Source organism: Phacochoerus africanus, chromosome 7 (assembly GCF_016906955.1).
Source record: "Phacochoerus africanus isolate WHEZ1 chromosome 7, ROS_Pafr_v1, whole genome shotgun sequence".
Classification (NCBI taxonomy): Eukaryota; Metazoa; Chordata; class Mammalia; order Artiodactyla; family Suidae; genus Phacochoerus; species Phacochoerus africanus.
In genome coordinates, this window is record NC_062550.1 from 90,554,882 (window position 1) to 90,567,208 (window position 12,327).

At 38.6% G+C, this 12,327-nt stretch overlaps 1 protein-coding gene across 1 annotated transcript in view; it reads right to left on the bottom strand.

The window, feature by feature from the left end:
• Positions 1 to 4,018: 4,018 nt before the first annotated feature.
• Positions 4,019 to 12,327, bottom strand: part of CFAP54 (cilia and flagella associated protein 54) — a 308,666-nt gene continuing 300,357 nt past the window's right edge. Inside the window, exon 68 of the mRNA XM_047788234.1 lies at positions 4,019 to 4,241. Coding sequence (XP_047644190.1) covers positions 4,122 to 4,241 — 120 coding nt within the window. The 3' untranslated portion in view covers positions 4,019 to 4,121. The remainder of the gene's footprint in view (positions 4,242 to 12,327) is intronic.

The following is a 12,327-nucleotide window of genomic DNA, read 5'->3' on the forward strand; positions in this document are numbered from 1 at the left end:
GGACAGAAGGATTTGTGTATAATGCTATAGGGAAGGGGAAGGAAAGGAAGCGCAGGCCAGAAGCAGAAGCCAAGTTTCTAGTTCTCTCCAGAAATGTACCAATTTTTTTTCTCTTCTGCAATTCACTGAAGGAGAACAAGTCAACTGGGCTAGGGAATATGGAACGTGCTTACGCATGAACTGAACCGAGACTACTGCATTTAAGCTCTTCGAATAGCTGGCAGGTGGTCAATTTCTAAAGCAATCTCTTGGAGATTGATATGGACACAGATATGGTGAGTGCTGGGGTTTTGCTACCCATCGCTTAGCTGCTGGCACTGGCTCCTCTTCTCTCCCTTCTGCTTCTCTCCTCTTCTTGTCCCCATTTCAGTTTGTCTCCTGTCATTCTCTGTTATAATTAAAACAAATAGAAACCATTGCAGGTGCCTGCTATCACGCATCTACAGACGGTATGTTGCATGGAGGAAAAAACAGCTGCAAATTGTGTAATTTGTTTATTTCCAGAAATGTCTTTCAGGTGTTTTTTAAAGACCAGATCTTGGCTCTTGGTAGATTCTGAATTTTCTTTTTGTTTGTGCTTCGGCCCAGTTTGCCACCATTTCTTCATTGCCCTGCACAGAAAGTTTCTGCTTTAACTAGTGAGTGTTTTTCCTATTTTAGAAGAGTTATGGGGGTTTCTGGAATGATGGCTTAAAATGGGGAAACTGTGACTGCAGGGTCTGTTGCAATTTTACAGTGTTGCAGTCAAAACACCACCCAAGAATGACAATATCTGTATGTGGAAAAAGAATAAAAATGTGTTGATACATGATTTGTAGTAGTTGGAAAGGACATGCCTTTCCCCAGATGAAACCAATACATTAGCATGGATAATGCTGGATGCTTTCAGAGTTCCCGTCGTGATTCAGTGGTTAACGAACCTGACTAGTATCCATGAGGACGTGGGTTTGATCCTTGGCCTCACTCAGTGGGTTAAAGATCCGGCATTGCCGTGAGCTGTGATGTAGGTCGCAGACACGGCTCGGGTCTGGCAATACTGTGGCTGTGGTGTAGGCCGGCAGCTGCAGTCTGATTCGACCCCTAGCCTGGGAACCTCCATATGCCTCAGGTGCGGCCCTAAAAAAAAAAAAAAATCGGATGCTTTCTTGGGCCATCCATTCAGGTCTGCAAGGGGTTTGTAGTAATCTATTACTAATTACTCACCTATCAGGTGTTCCCTGATAGATACTCCACTTTTAGCTTGAAGCTCAGCTATGACTTTGTCTACCTCAATTTTCAAATTTTCCGGAGCAGTGGAGTGGGTGCAAGGGCTGAATAAGCCAGGTTCGTAACAAAGACTTCAAATTCTCCCGTCAGGCAGAGCTGGGATGTAGCTGGGCCAATCGCTGAACTGCTTTATGCTTTTGTTATAAATGGAGTAAGTCATGCTGTGTGCGTCAGGTCAGAATTCTCATGAGGCAGAAGGAGATAGTGCATTTGAAGGACTTACTAATGCAGTGCCTTGTATGGTAAAGGCTCCAGGGGGGGATAGACAATAAAGGTAGTGACAATGATGGTGGAGGTGGTGGTGATACTTTGCTCCCCCTCATTTTAGAGTCCCAGAGTGTCATCTTGCCCGGTTGTGTACATACAATATACATACATATGTATAGCCATCCATCCAATTACTCATTCATTCAACACATATCAGAGACCTCTATTATGTGCCAGGCATTGTTCTAAAAGTTTTATAAAATAGTACATACCTTTATATCCATTAATTTTTAAATAAAAGCATCATATGCTATTGCATATGTGGAATCTAAAAAAAAGGATACAATGAACTTACTTGCAGAACAGAAACAGACTCACAGACATTGAAAAACTTACGGTTACCAAAGGAGACAGGTTGTGGGGGAAGGGTGGACTGGGGGTTTGAGATCGAAATGTTCTAAGATTAGGTTGTGATGATGGTTGTACACCTCTAAATATAATAAAACACTGAATTTCAAAAAAAAGCATATATAAAAGAAAAACAAGAGGCATCCAATTAGTAAAAACTTAATAGTGATGAAGAATGAAAGACACTCAAATCCGTTCTCAGGAAATCAACCTTAGGTTGAAGTGAATGGCCTTGATTAGTAGTCAGGTGTATTTCCACACTTCTATTAAATGTGTAGTGCCTTCTGCTGTGCTTTTGGCCACTGGTATAATAAATCAAGCTTTGCGTAATAAATTAAGCTTCCCTTGGGAAAGCACAGTCTGTCCTCGCAGAGAAATTGATAAACCCCACCTCTGTGGCCAAAGGGTTTGGAAACCTTCACCACATGAGAGCCATTGCTTTCCGGATGGCTTTTCTGGTTGACCCAAACTTTATTTCCTAGGAGGGTATAATCATCAGGGCATCAAATTTTCTTTCTGAATTCAGCAATAAGTATTACGTTCCCTTCTTTTTCACTACAACTTGGTTTCCTCTGGCCTTCTAGCCTTTGTTTCTTTCCTTTTCCTTATATACCACCTACTTACTGTCCCTAAAAGTCAGGCCATCATTCTTTTCATTCATTCATTCATTCATTCATTCCCTTTCACTCAATCAACTTTTATCTAGTGTCCGGGAATGAGTCCCTCTTCTCCTTAACCACCAGTAAGGATATTTTAGCATATACTGAATGAAGCCCAAAGTCCTCACCCCAGTTCCACCCTTACAATTGACCTTATTTTTCCATAATGACTGTCCAGTCCAGATTGATCGTAGGGGAGTCCCTTGCACATACACCGTATTCATTTTCATTTTCACGCCTGTTCTCCAACAGCACCCTCCCTACATGCAAATCTTCAACCATTATTATCCTTATCATTAAAAGTCTTGCTCAAGACTCATCCTCCATGGAGGATTCTTGACAGTTCTACACTGGCTATTCTCAGACTTTGGAACTTTATGGATATGTAAATGAAAAAAGGGGGGGCAATATAAGATGCCTACTTTTTTCTTTTATTGTAAAATAAGAACATTTAGAAATATTGGTTACTAGCTACTATTACCACTGCTTCATAAAAGAAAGGCCATTTTAACATAAATAGGAAGCAGGAAATCCATAATCTTAGAATAAAGGGCAGTTCATTAAACACATTTAACTTGAAAAAATATATATATTTATGTTGCCTTATTTTTCTATTTTACCATGGATATTCATTCATGAGCCAACGGTAGGAATCACTCATGTACAGCATTCTTTGGTGCTAAACAAAGTGGGTCAGAAAGGCATGATGGGAAAAAGTAACTCCTAGCACCATGACTGCTACTACCTCAGGTACTGTGCTAAGTACCTTTTTAAGTCACATCTCTTAATTCTCACCACAGTCCTTCCACTGTCCCCATTCTACAGGTGAGGAACGACTTAAAACTTATTACTTCTTCAAAGTAGCAGAAGTAGTAAGTGGTGAAGTTACTACTCACCTTCATGTCTATGTAGTTCCATAGCCCATGCTGTAAACTTTTATGCAATGCTGTCTTTCAGAAGCATAAAATATGAGAAAGGTCTAATTCACTGCAGCTGCTTTTCCTAAGCCACACAGACGAACTTCCAAAGCTGAATGACCACAAGTTGAAGTTTATCCAGAGTTTCTCAATCTTGGCACAGATATTTGGGGTCAGGTAACCCTTGCTTGAGGGGGGCTTTCTGGACACTGGAGGATATTTTGCAGCAGCCCTGGCTTCTGCCCTCCAGATCCCAGTAGTAGTCTTTTCCCAGTTTTAATAATCAAAAATATCTTTGGACACTGCCAAATGTCACCTGAGGGGTAAAACTGTCCCTATCAAGAAAAACTGGTTTAATCCAGTCTTCCTGGATGGACACAACTAAAGACAATGTAAACAAAAACTACATAAAAGTGTGAATGGTGGTGCTGTGCACAAACAGTTTCTACGGCTAGCTCTGGAAGAGAGTTTAATAGGCAACAACAGTGTCATTTAATTCAGATACCATTTAAACATTACTCAAAACTAATTTTTCAAAAGAAAAATTGGCTTGTGCAGGAAAACAATTTTATTTTGTTATAAGAGGATAGTTCCAAAGATTTATTTCAAACCAAGAAGAACAGTAACAATTAAATCCTTTATGAGGATAACATGTAAAGGATGTTCAGGGAATAATCGACACTACCCAGTCGAAAAGGCTTCCTCCTGATATGATACAGCCATTAGCAAGATCAAACAGTCTCTCAAGACTGAATATAGATGGCAGCGAAATATCAAATGGGACCTGAAAAAAAGCATGAAAGTGTTGATGAAATGCATTGTTTCAAACTGTTGACTGGAGAAACGCTCTCAAAACACACAGATCCCAACGCCTTATAATAATTTTATGTGCAAGATTTGAAACACTTGCCTAAGGTAAGACACAAAGTTTCACACGTCTGCCCTGCTGAAATGTCACAGGTATCACTTTCTGTCCTATTAAGATGCGTACCTATGCATCTGTAAACACGGCATGAGATTCATGTCTGTGAATCGATAAAAATGAGCCTACGAAACAGCAGACACGCCTGGAAATACGGACCATTCGTATAAATACTATACTATAAATAGAATCCTTATATATGATTCTAAGTGTAGGGATTTGGGCCCAGTTCCTAAGGAACTGCTCTTTGTTACAGCTTGCCCAGCTGACAGGGGCCTTTCCTTCATTTTGAGCTGAAGTCCTGATAGAGTGAAGCGAGTTATGTTTGGAGCACACCCTTTCTGAAAGAAGCACCTAGTGCTGACAACGCGTGCAGCCAAAGTTATCCCAGCAGCCTGAAAAATGGAAAATAAAGACTGCTTTGTGGTCACAGCACTGGTTATTTCAGTGGCAGGAAGAAGAGGACAAATATGCAGGAAGGGAAACAAATGTTTGCTGGGGACGTGCTTCGTGCAGGCCTAGGTACTTTGAAGATAAAGGAACAAACGTCATGCAGAACAGTCACAATGAATTTGATTCTTGCAGGCCTGAACCCCTGTACGAAACTGGAGAACAAATTTTTTTAATATCCCGTCTGTTAAGTGAAACTTTCATTCTCAAGACGGCATAACAGACTTAAAAGTGGAGACTAGTTTTCATTTCTTTTCCTTGACTTCATTGGATTAAGAAATGATCAAAGCACTCCAGTGCTTTCTATAACTTCAAATAATAAAGAAATCAAAAGATGAACACCCCCCCCCCCCCGCCGCCTTCTCACTCATTCCTGAAGTAGTAGTGTTAGTAGTTGAAGGAATAGCTTTCCAAAACTTGTAAAATCCTCAAGTATATAATCATGTAGGCTTTTTCTTTTCCTTTTTCTCCTTTCCTTTTTTTTTGTTTTTTTTTTGAATAGGATAGCTAGATTTACATTATTTGCTTTTTCAGTTACCACTATGTAAGAGAAACCCCACCTTAATCAATTCAGGGAGACAATAACCTCGTGGAGGTTAGGACTATACACTCTGGAGTAAGACTGGTTGGTTCACATTCAAATGTCACCACGTACCAGCTACGTGAGGTTGATTAAAATATTTGATCGGTTTAGATTTTATTTTCCTAATTTTCCCACCCCAGTCCTTGGCAACCACAAAGATGCTTTCTGTTTCTCTGTTTACACCTGTTCTGGATATTTCATAAAAGTGGAACCATACAATATGTGACCTTTTGTGTCTGGCTTCTTTAACTTAGGACAATATTTTGGAGGTTCACCCGCATTACTGTGTGTGTCTGTACTTCCCTCCTTTTTATGACTAATGGTCCATTTTGTGGACATACCATATTTTGTTTATCCATTCATATGCTGATGGACATTTGTGCCGATTCTACCTTATGGCCATTGTGAAGTGTTACTATTAACATACAAGTTTTGTCTGAACATCTGATTTCAATTTTGGGGGTTCATATCTAGACTACAATTATTGGATCACATGGTAATTCTATCTTTAACTTATGGAGGAACCACCAAACTGTTTTACGTAGAGGCTGCAACATTTTACAGTCCCACTAGTAATGTGTGATGGTTCTTTTTTTTTTTTTTTTCACATCCTCTCCAATACTTGTTCTTTTTTTTCTCCAATTTTTTTTTTCTTCCACATACAAGTTTCAGGTGGACATCATTATAATCCAACGTCTGTAAATACTGCAAAGTGAATACCAACACGTCTAGTTGCCATTGTCCCCATATAGTTGACTTCCTTCACCTATTTTGCCCACTCCCCAACTCCCTTCCCCCTCTGAAAACTACTAATCTAGCTTCTGTGTCTATGAGTATGTTTTGTTTGTTCACTTGATTTTAGATTCCATATATAAGTGAAATCATACAGTATTTGTGTTTCTCCATCTGATTTATTTCATTTAGCAGAATACTTTCAAGGTCCATCCATGTTGTTGCAAATGTCAGGATTCATTCTTTTTCATGGCCGAGTAGTATTTCATTGTATACTTATACCACATCTCCTTTACCCATTCATCTATCACTGGATACTTAGGTTGTTTCCATGTCTTAGCTATTGCAAATAATGCTGCAGTGAACATAGGGGTACATGTATCTTTTCAAATTAATGTTTCATGTTCTTTGGGTAAGTACTCAGAAGTGGAATGGCTGGGTCATATGGTGGTTCTAGTCTTAATTTTTTTGAGGAAACTCCACACTGTTTTCCATAGTGGCTGCACCAATTTATAGTCCTTCCAGTAACGTACAAAGGTTTCTTTTTCTCCCCATCTTCCCAACATTTGTTATTTCTTGTCTTTTCAATAATAGTTACTCTAACAGGTGTAAGGTGATATCTTATTGTGGCTTTGATTTGCATTTCCCTAAAAATTAGTGATGTTGAATATATTTTCATGTGACTGTTCACCTCTGTGTCTTCTTTGGAAAAATAATCTATTCAGATCCTCTGCCCATATTTAATTGGGCTGTTTGGGTTTTGTTTGTTTTTCTTAAGTTGTCTGAGTTCCTTATATATTTTGGATACTATAATAACCCCTTACTAAATATATGATTTGCAAATATCTTCTCCCATTCAGTAGGTTACCTTTTCATTTTGATAATGCTTTCCTTTAATGGGCAGGAAGCTTTTTAGTTTTATGTAGTTTCATTTGTTTATTTTTGCTTTTGTTTCCCCTCTCCTTGGAGCCAGATCCACAAAAACGTTGCTAGGACCAGTGTTAATGAATTTATTGTCTGTTTTCTTCTAGGAATCTTATGATTTCAGGTCTTACATTCAACTCTTTTATTCACCTTGAGTTAATTACTTTTTACTTTTATACTTCAAAAATTAACTTTTTTATTGAGCACTGTTAAAAAATTGAAGTATACTTGATTTACAATGTTTCAGGTGTACAGCAGAGTAATTATATATATATATACACATGTGTGTGTATATATATATATATATATATATATATGTAATTCAGATTCTTTTTCATTACAGTTCATAATAAGACATTGAATATAGTCCCTTGTGGAAGAGTAGTCCTTGTGGTTTATGTATTTGATATATTGTAGTGTATATCTATCTGTTTATCTCAAATTCCTAATTTATCCCTCCTCCCACACTTTATCCTTTGGTAACCATAAGTTTGTTTTCTATGTCTATGAGTCTATTTATGTTTTGTAAATAACTTCATCTGTATCATTTTTTAAGATGTCCACATATAAGTGACAAAATATGATATCTGTCTTTCTCAGACTTACTTCACTTAATACAATCTTTGGGTCCACTCATATTGTTGCAAATGGCATTTCATCCCTTTTTATGTCTGAGTAATAATCTGTTATATATACCACATTTTTCCCCCATACCTGTGACATATGGAAGTTCCCAGGGCAAGGATCATATGCGAGCTGCAATTGTGACCTATGCCATAGCTATAGCAACACCAGATCCTTTAACTACTGTGCTGGGCTAGGGAACAAACCCACAACTCTGCAGTGACCTGAGCTGCTGCAGTAGGATTCTTAACACACTGCACCATAGTAGGAACTCTTTTCGAGCATTTATTATTTGTAGACTTTTTGATGATGACCATTCTGATTGGTGTGAGGTGATATCTCACTGGAGTTTTGATTTGCAGTTCTCTAATAATTAATGATACTGAACATCTTTTCACATGCCTGATGGTCATCTGTATATCTTCTTTGGAGAAATGTCTATTTAGACATTTTTTGATTGGATTGTTTGTTTTTTTATATTGAGCTATTTAAGCTCAATAAAAAAATGGATTCTGTCCATTTTTTTTTAATATTGAGCTATATAAGTTGTTTGTATATTATGGAAATCAATCCTTTGTAACTCACATTGTTTGCAAATATTTTCTCTCATTCCATAGGTTGTCTTTTGTTTTGTTCAAGGCTTCCTTAACTGTGCAAAGCTTTTATACTTAATTAGGTCCCATTTGTTTATTTTTCCTTTTATTTCCATTACTCTAGGGGGTGGATCCCCCAAAAAATTTGCTGTGATTTATATCAAAGAGACTTCTGCCTGTATTTTCCTCTGGGAGTTTCATAGTATCTGGTCTTACATTTAGGTCTTTAACCCATTCTGAGTTTATTTTTGTATATGGTGTAGAGAATGTTCTAATTTCATTCTTCTGCATGTAGTCGTCCAGTTTTTTCCAGCACCAGTATTAAAGAGATTGTCTTTCTCCATCATATATTCTTACCTCCTTTGTGATAGATAAGACCATAAGTGTGTGGGTTTATTTCTGGACTCTAGAACTGGTGATTTGATAGTGATTGTACTGAATCTGTACATTTCCTTGGGTAGTATGGTCATTTTAACAATACTAATTCTTCCAATCTAAGGACATGGTATATCATTCCATTGGTTTGCATCCTCTTTGATTTCTTTCATCAGCATCTTAAGAGTTTTCAGAGTACGAGTCTTTTGCTTCCTTAAGTAGGTGTATTCCTAGGCATTTTTTTTTGATGCAATTGCAAATGGCATTGTTTCCTTAATTTCTCTTTCTGATGTTTTATTGTTAATGCACATAAATGCAAGTGATTTCTGTATATTAATTTTGTATCCTACGACTTGACCAAATTCATTAATGAGCTCCAGTAATTTTTTTGGTGGCATCCTTAGGGTTTTCTGTGTAGGGTATTATGTCATCTGTAGACAATGACAGTTTTACTTTTTCCTTTCCAATTTGGATTCCTTTTATTTGTTTTTCTTCACTGATTGCTGTGGCTAGGGCTTCCAAAACTATGTTGAATACAAGTGGAAAGAGTGGGCATCCTTGTCCTGCTCCTTATCTTAGAGGAGGTGCTTTCAGCTTTTCACCATTTTGAATGGTCTTTTACTTCCTTGGTTAGATTTTTTCCCCCCATGGGCTCTGTGGCATTTTGGGCACATTTCCAGGTTCAGCTTTTGGAGATTTTATGGAAGATTCTAGGTCTCCCATAGGGAACTTCTCAAGAAAAATTAGGTTCCAGGTGAAATTATTGAATTTCTTTCTTTGTCGCTCAGCAGAGATAAGATTGGCAATTACATCATTTTTTCAGAAGTATTGTATGTGTTTCATAAAAAGCTTTGAGTCCAAATTGTCCAGCATAAGGTACCAGAGAACTTTGGTTCCTTTTCCTGGATTAGGAACAGTTTTGTGGAAAGAAATGAAAAAACACCCTGGTAAGTAGCAGACTGTGATTTTGTTCAAGTAGATTATGCTTCAAGGAGCAATATTAAAGAAATGATGATAATTTTGCCTGTCTAGAGAGGATAAAAGTCTGAAATAGTACAGGGAGGGGAAAGGAAATTAATCAAGGTGGGGCATGCTGAAGGGGTTCATTAAAACCTGGCCTGGACTCAGACTTGGGAGAGTTTTGGAAACCACTGGAGAGTTGGTTATTTGCCAATGCTATGTTTTATATGAGTTTCTACATGAAAACTAGATTATATCATAGTGAAAGATTTTATTCTTTGTTCTAATGATTTTCCTTGATTGAAAGAAAAATCATATTGTTATCACAGTGTCTATGATTTTTCTCAGTCCACTGAGTTTTTGTTGAGCAACTATTAGAGACCTCTTCTTGCTTCTCTCAGCACAGTGTCAGTTACCTTTTCATAGATTCTAAGTGTTAATGACCAAGATAAAAGAGAGAAAGCCAAATTGCCACTAATCAATTAGATTTGCCTATGTTTGTAATTGGTGAGCAGGATATAAAAAATTGCAAGCTTCGTGATGGAAGGATTTAACTTTGCCTCCTTTCAAGAACCTTAAAATACAGAGTCGCAGTCATAAAAAATACCTCCAAGGTAGGAAAGCAAATACTGTTTTTATCTAGCATTCTCACATATATCTTTTTCTACCATGTTTTCTATCTCTTCTCAATATATCACCCGAGTCTTTGAAGTTAGTGATTTATTGGATTTTTTTTCTTTTTTTTGGACTGGGGAAAAAACACACATTCCAAAGTAGAAAGGATAATATGATACTAGCTTACTTAAGAACTCATATTATGAATGTCTGGTGACCCATTTAATAAAAGTTCCAGATGAGAGAAAACGAGATATATTTGGTTTCACTGTACTTTATATGATCAAGAGAATCCCAATACCAACAATAATGTTTTTCTCCCCAATCTAACAGAAAGAGCACCAAACTCTTAGGAGGGTGAGAAGACCACAGGAAATTTCACACTTTGCTGAGAACAAGATTATCTTTTTCATCACTCTTAATTTTTGTATTAATAAAACTTTAAATATAATTAGAAGTATTTTTAACATAATATGAGATAAAAGGGTCGTACTGGTGAGATGGTAGAAATCTTAAATTAAAATTGAAAGAAATAACATTATAAAGACATTTTGCAGAGAACAAGAAAGTTAGAGATTGAAGACAGGGAGTCCCCATGGTGGCGCAGCGGAAACGAATCCAACTAGGAACCTGGCCTCGCTCAGTGGGTTAAGGATCCGGCGTTGCCGTGCACGTGGCTCGGATCTGGTGCTGCTGTGGCTGTGGGGTAGGCCGGCAGCTGTAGCTCCAATTCGACCTCTAGCCTGGGAACTTCCATTTGCTGCGAGTGTGGCCCTGAAAAAACAAAAGATAAAATAAATAAATAAAAAAAAATTGTGAAGACGGGATTATGGCAGAGAAAGCATATGTTCAGGAAATTGGTTCAGTTGTTGCATTGCCTAAGAACAGAATCCATCCTAAAATCATTACCATGACTGTCGTTGACCCTCTACGACCCCTGAGCCCTGGCTCTGCCTGGTGTTTCCTTGAGCTCTTGAGCAGCTCACCTTTTAGTAAAGGGCAATTCTTGCTCGGATATAGTACCCCACATAGTCCAGAAACCAAATGTTTCAGTCTAGCCAAAAACATTTCAGCAACACAAGTAGCCCTGTCTCCATGTTCACTTCTAAGCAGATGCCAGAAATATTTTGAACAATGGCCTTTTTCTTGAAACACATGAAAAACGCCTCCATGAAAGGAATATGTGGAGAGACTGTGTTCACTGGTGGTGAGTTTTTTTTTTTTAAGTTAACCATTTTATTTTATTTTATTTTTAGGGCTGCAACTGCAGCATTTGGAAGTTCCCAGGCTAGGGGTATAATCAGAGCTACAGCTGCCAGCCTACACCACAGCCACAGCCATGCCAGACCCGAGCCACATCTGCGACCTGCGGCACAGCTTGTGGCAACGCTGGATCCTTTAAGCCACTGAGCAGTGAACCCACATCCTCATGGATACTAGCTGGGCTCTTAACCTGCGGAGCCATGATGGGAACTCCTCACTGGGATATGTGTTTAAGAACGACTTTTAGGTGACATTCATGGTTTATAGTTGCGGTACCCCCCCCCCCCCCAAAAAAAAAAGGTCGACTAAGGTGGGGAAAGGTGCCTAGATTAGTTTCAGGATGACGTTGGTCACCAGGAAAACCAACCATGTGATTAGAGAGAGAAAACCTTCAGCCCAACGCTCTGACCTCTCGGGAGCAGTCAGGAACTGGAGACGGAGTTCTGTTGCCAGCGGGCCAGGAGCGATTCAATCATGCTCACATGATGAGAGCTCTATAAAAACCCCATGATGACACGTTTTGAGGAACTCCTTGATTGGTAAAACAAATTGAAGTGCTGGGAGGGTGAGGCACCCAGAGAGGGCATGGAATTTCTGCTTCTCCCCACCCTCCCTATCTCGCTCTGTGCCTCTTTGCTATTTGGCTCTTCCTCAGGTCTTGCATAATAAACGGGTGCTCATCAGTAGAGCATTTTCCTGCGTTCTGTGGGGCATTATAGCAACTCATCGAACCTCAGGGGGCATTGTGGGAACTTCTGAATTTGTAGTCGGCTAGGGCAGAGGCGTGGGTTTGCCTGGGTGCCTCGTTTGCAGCTGGCAGCTGAAGTAG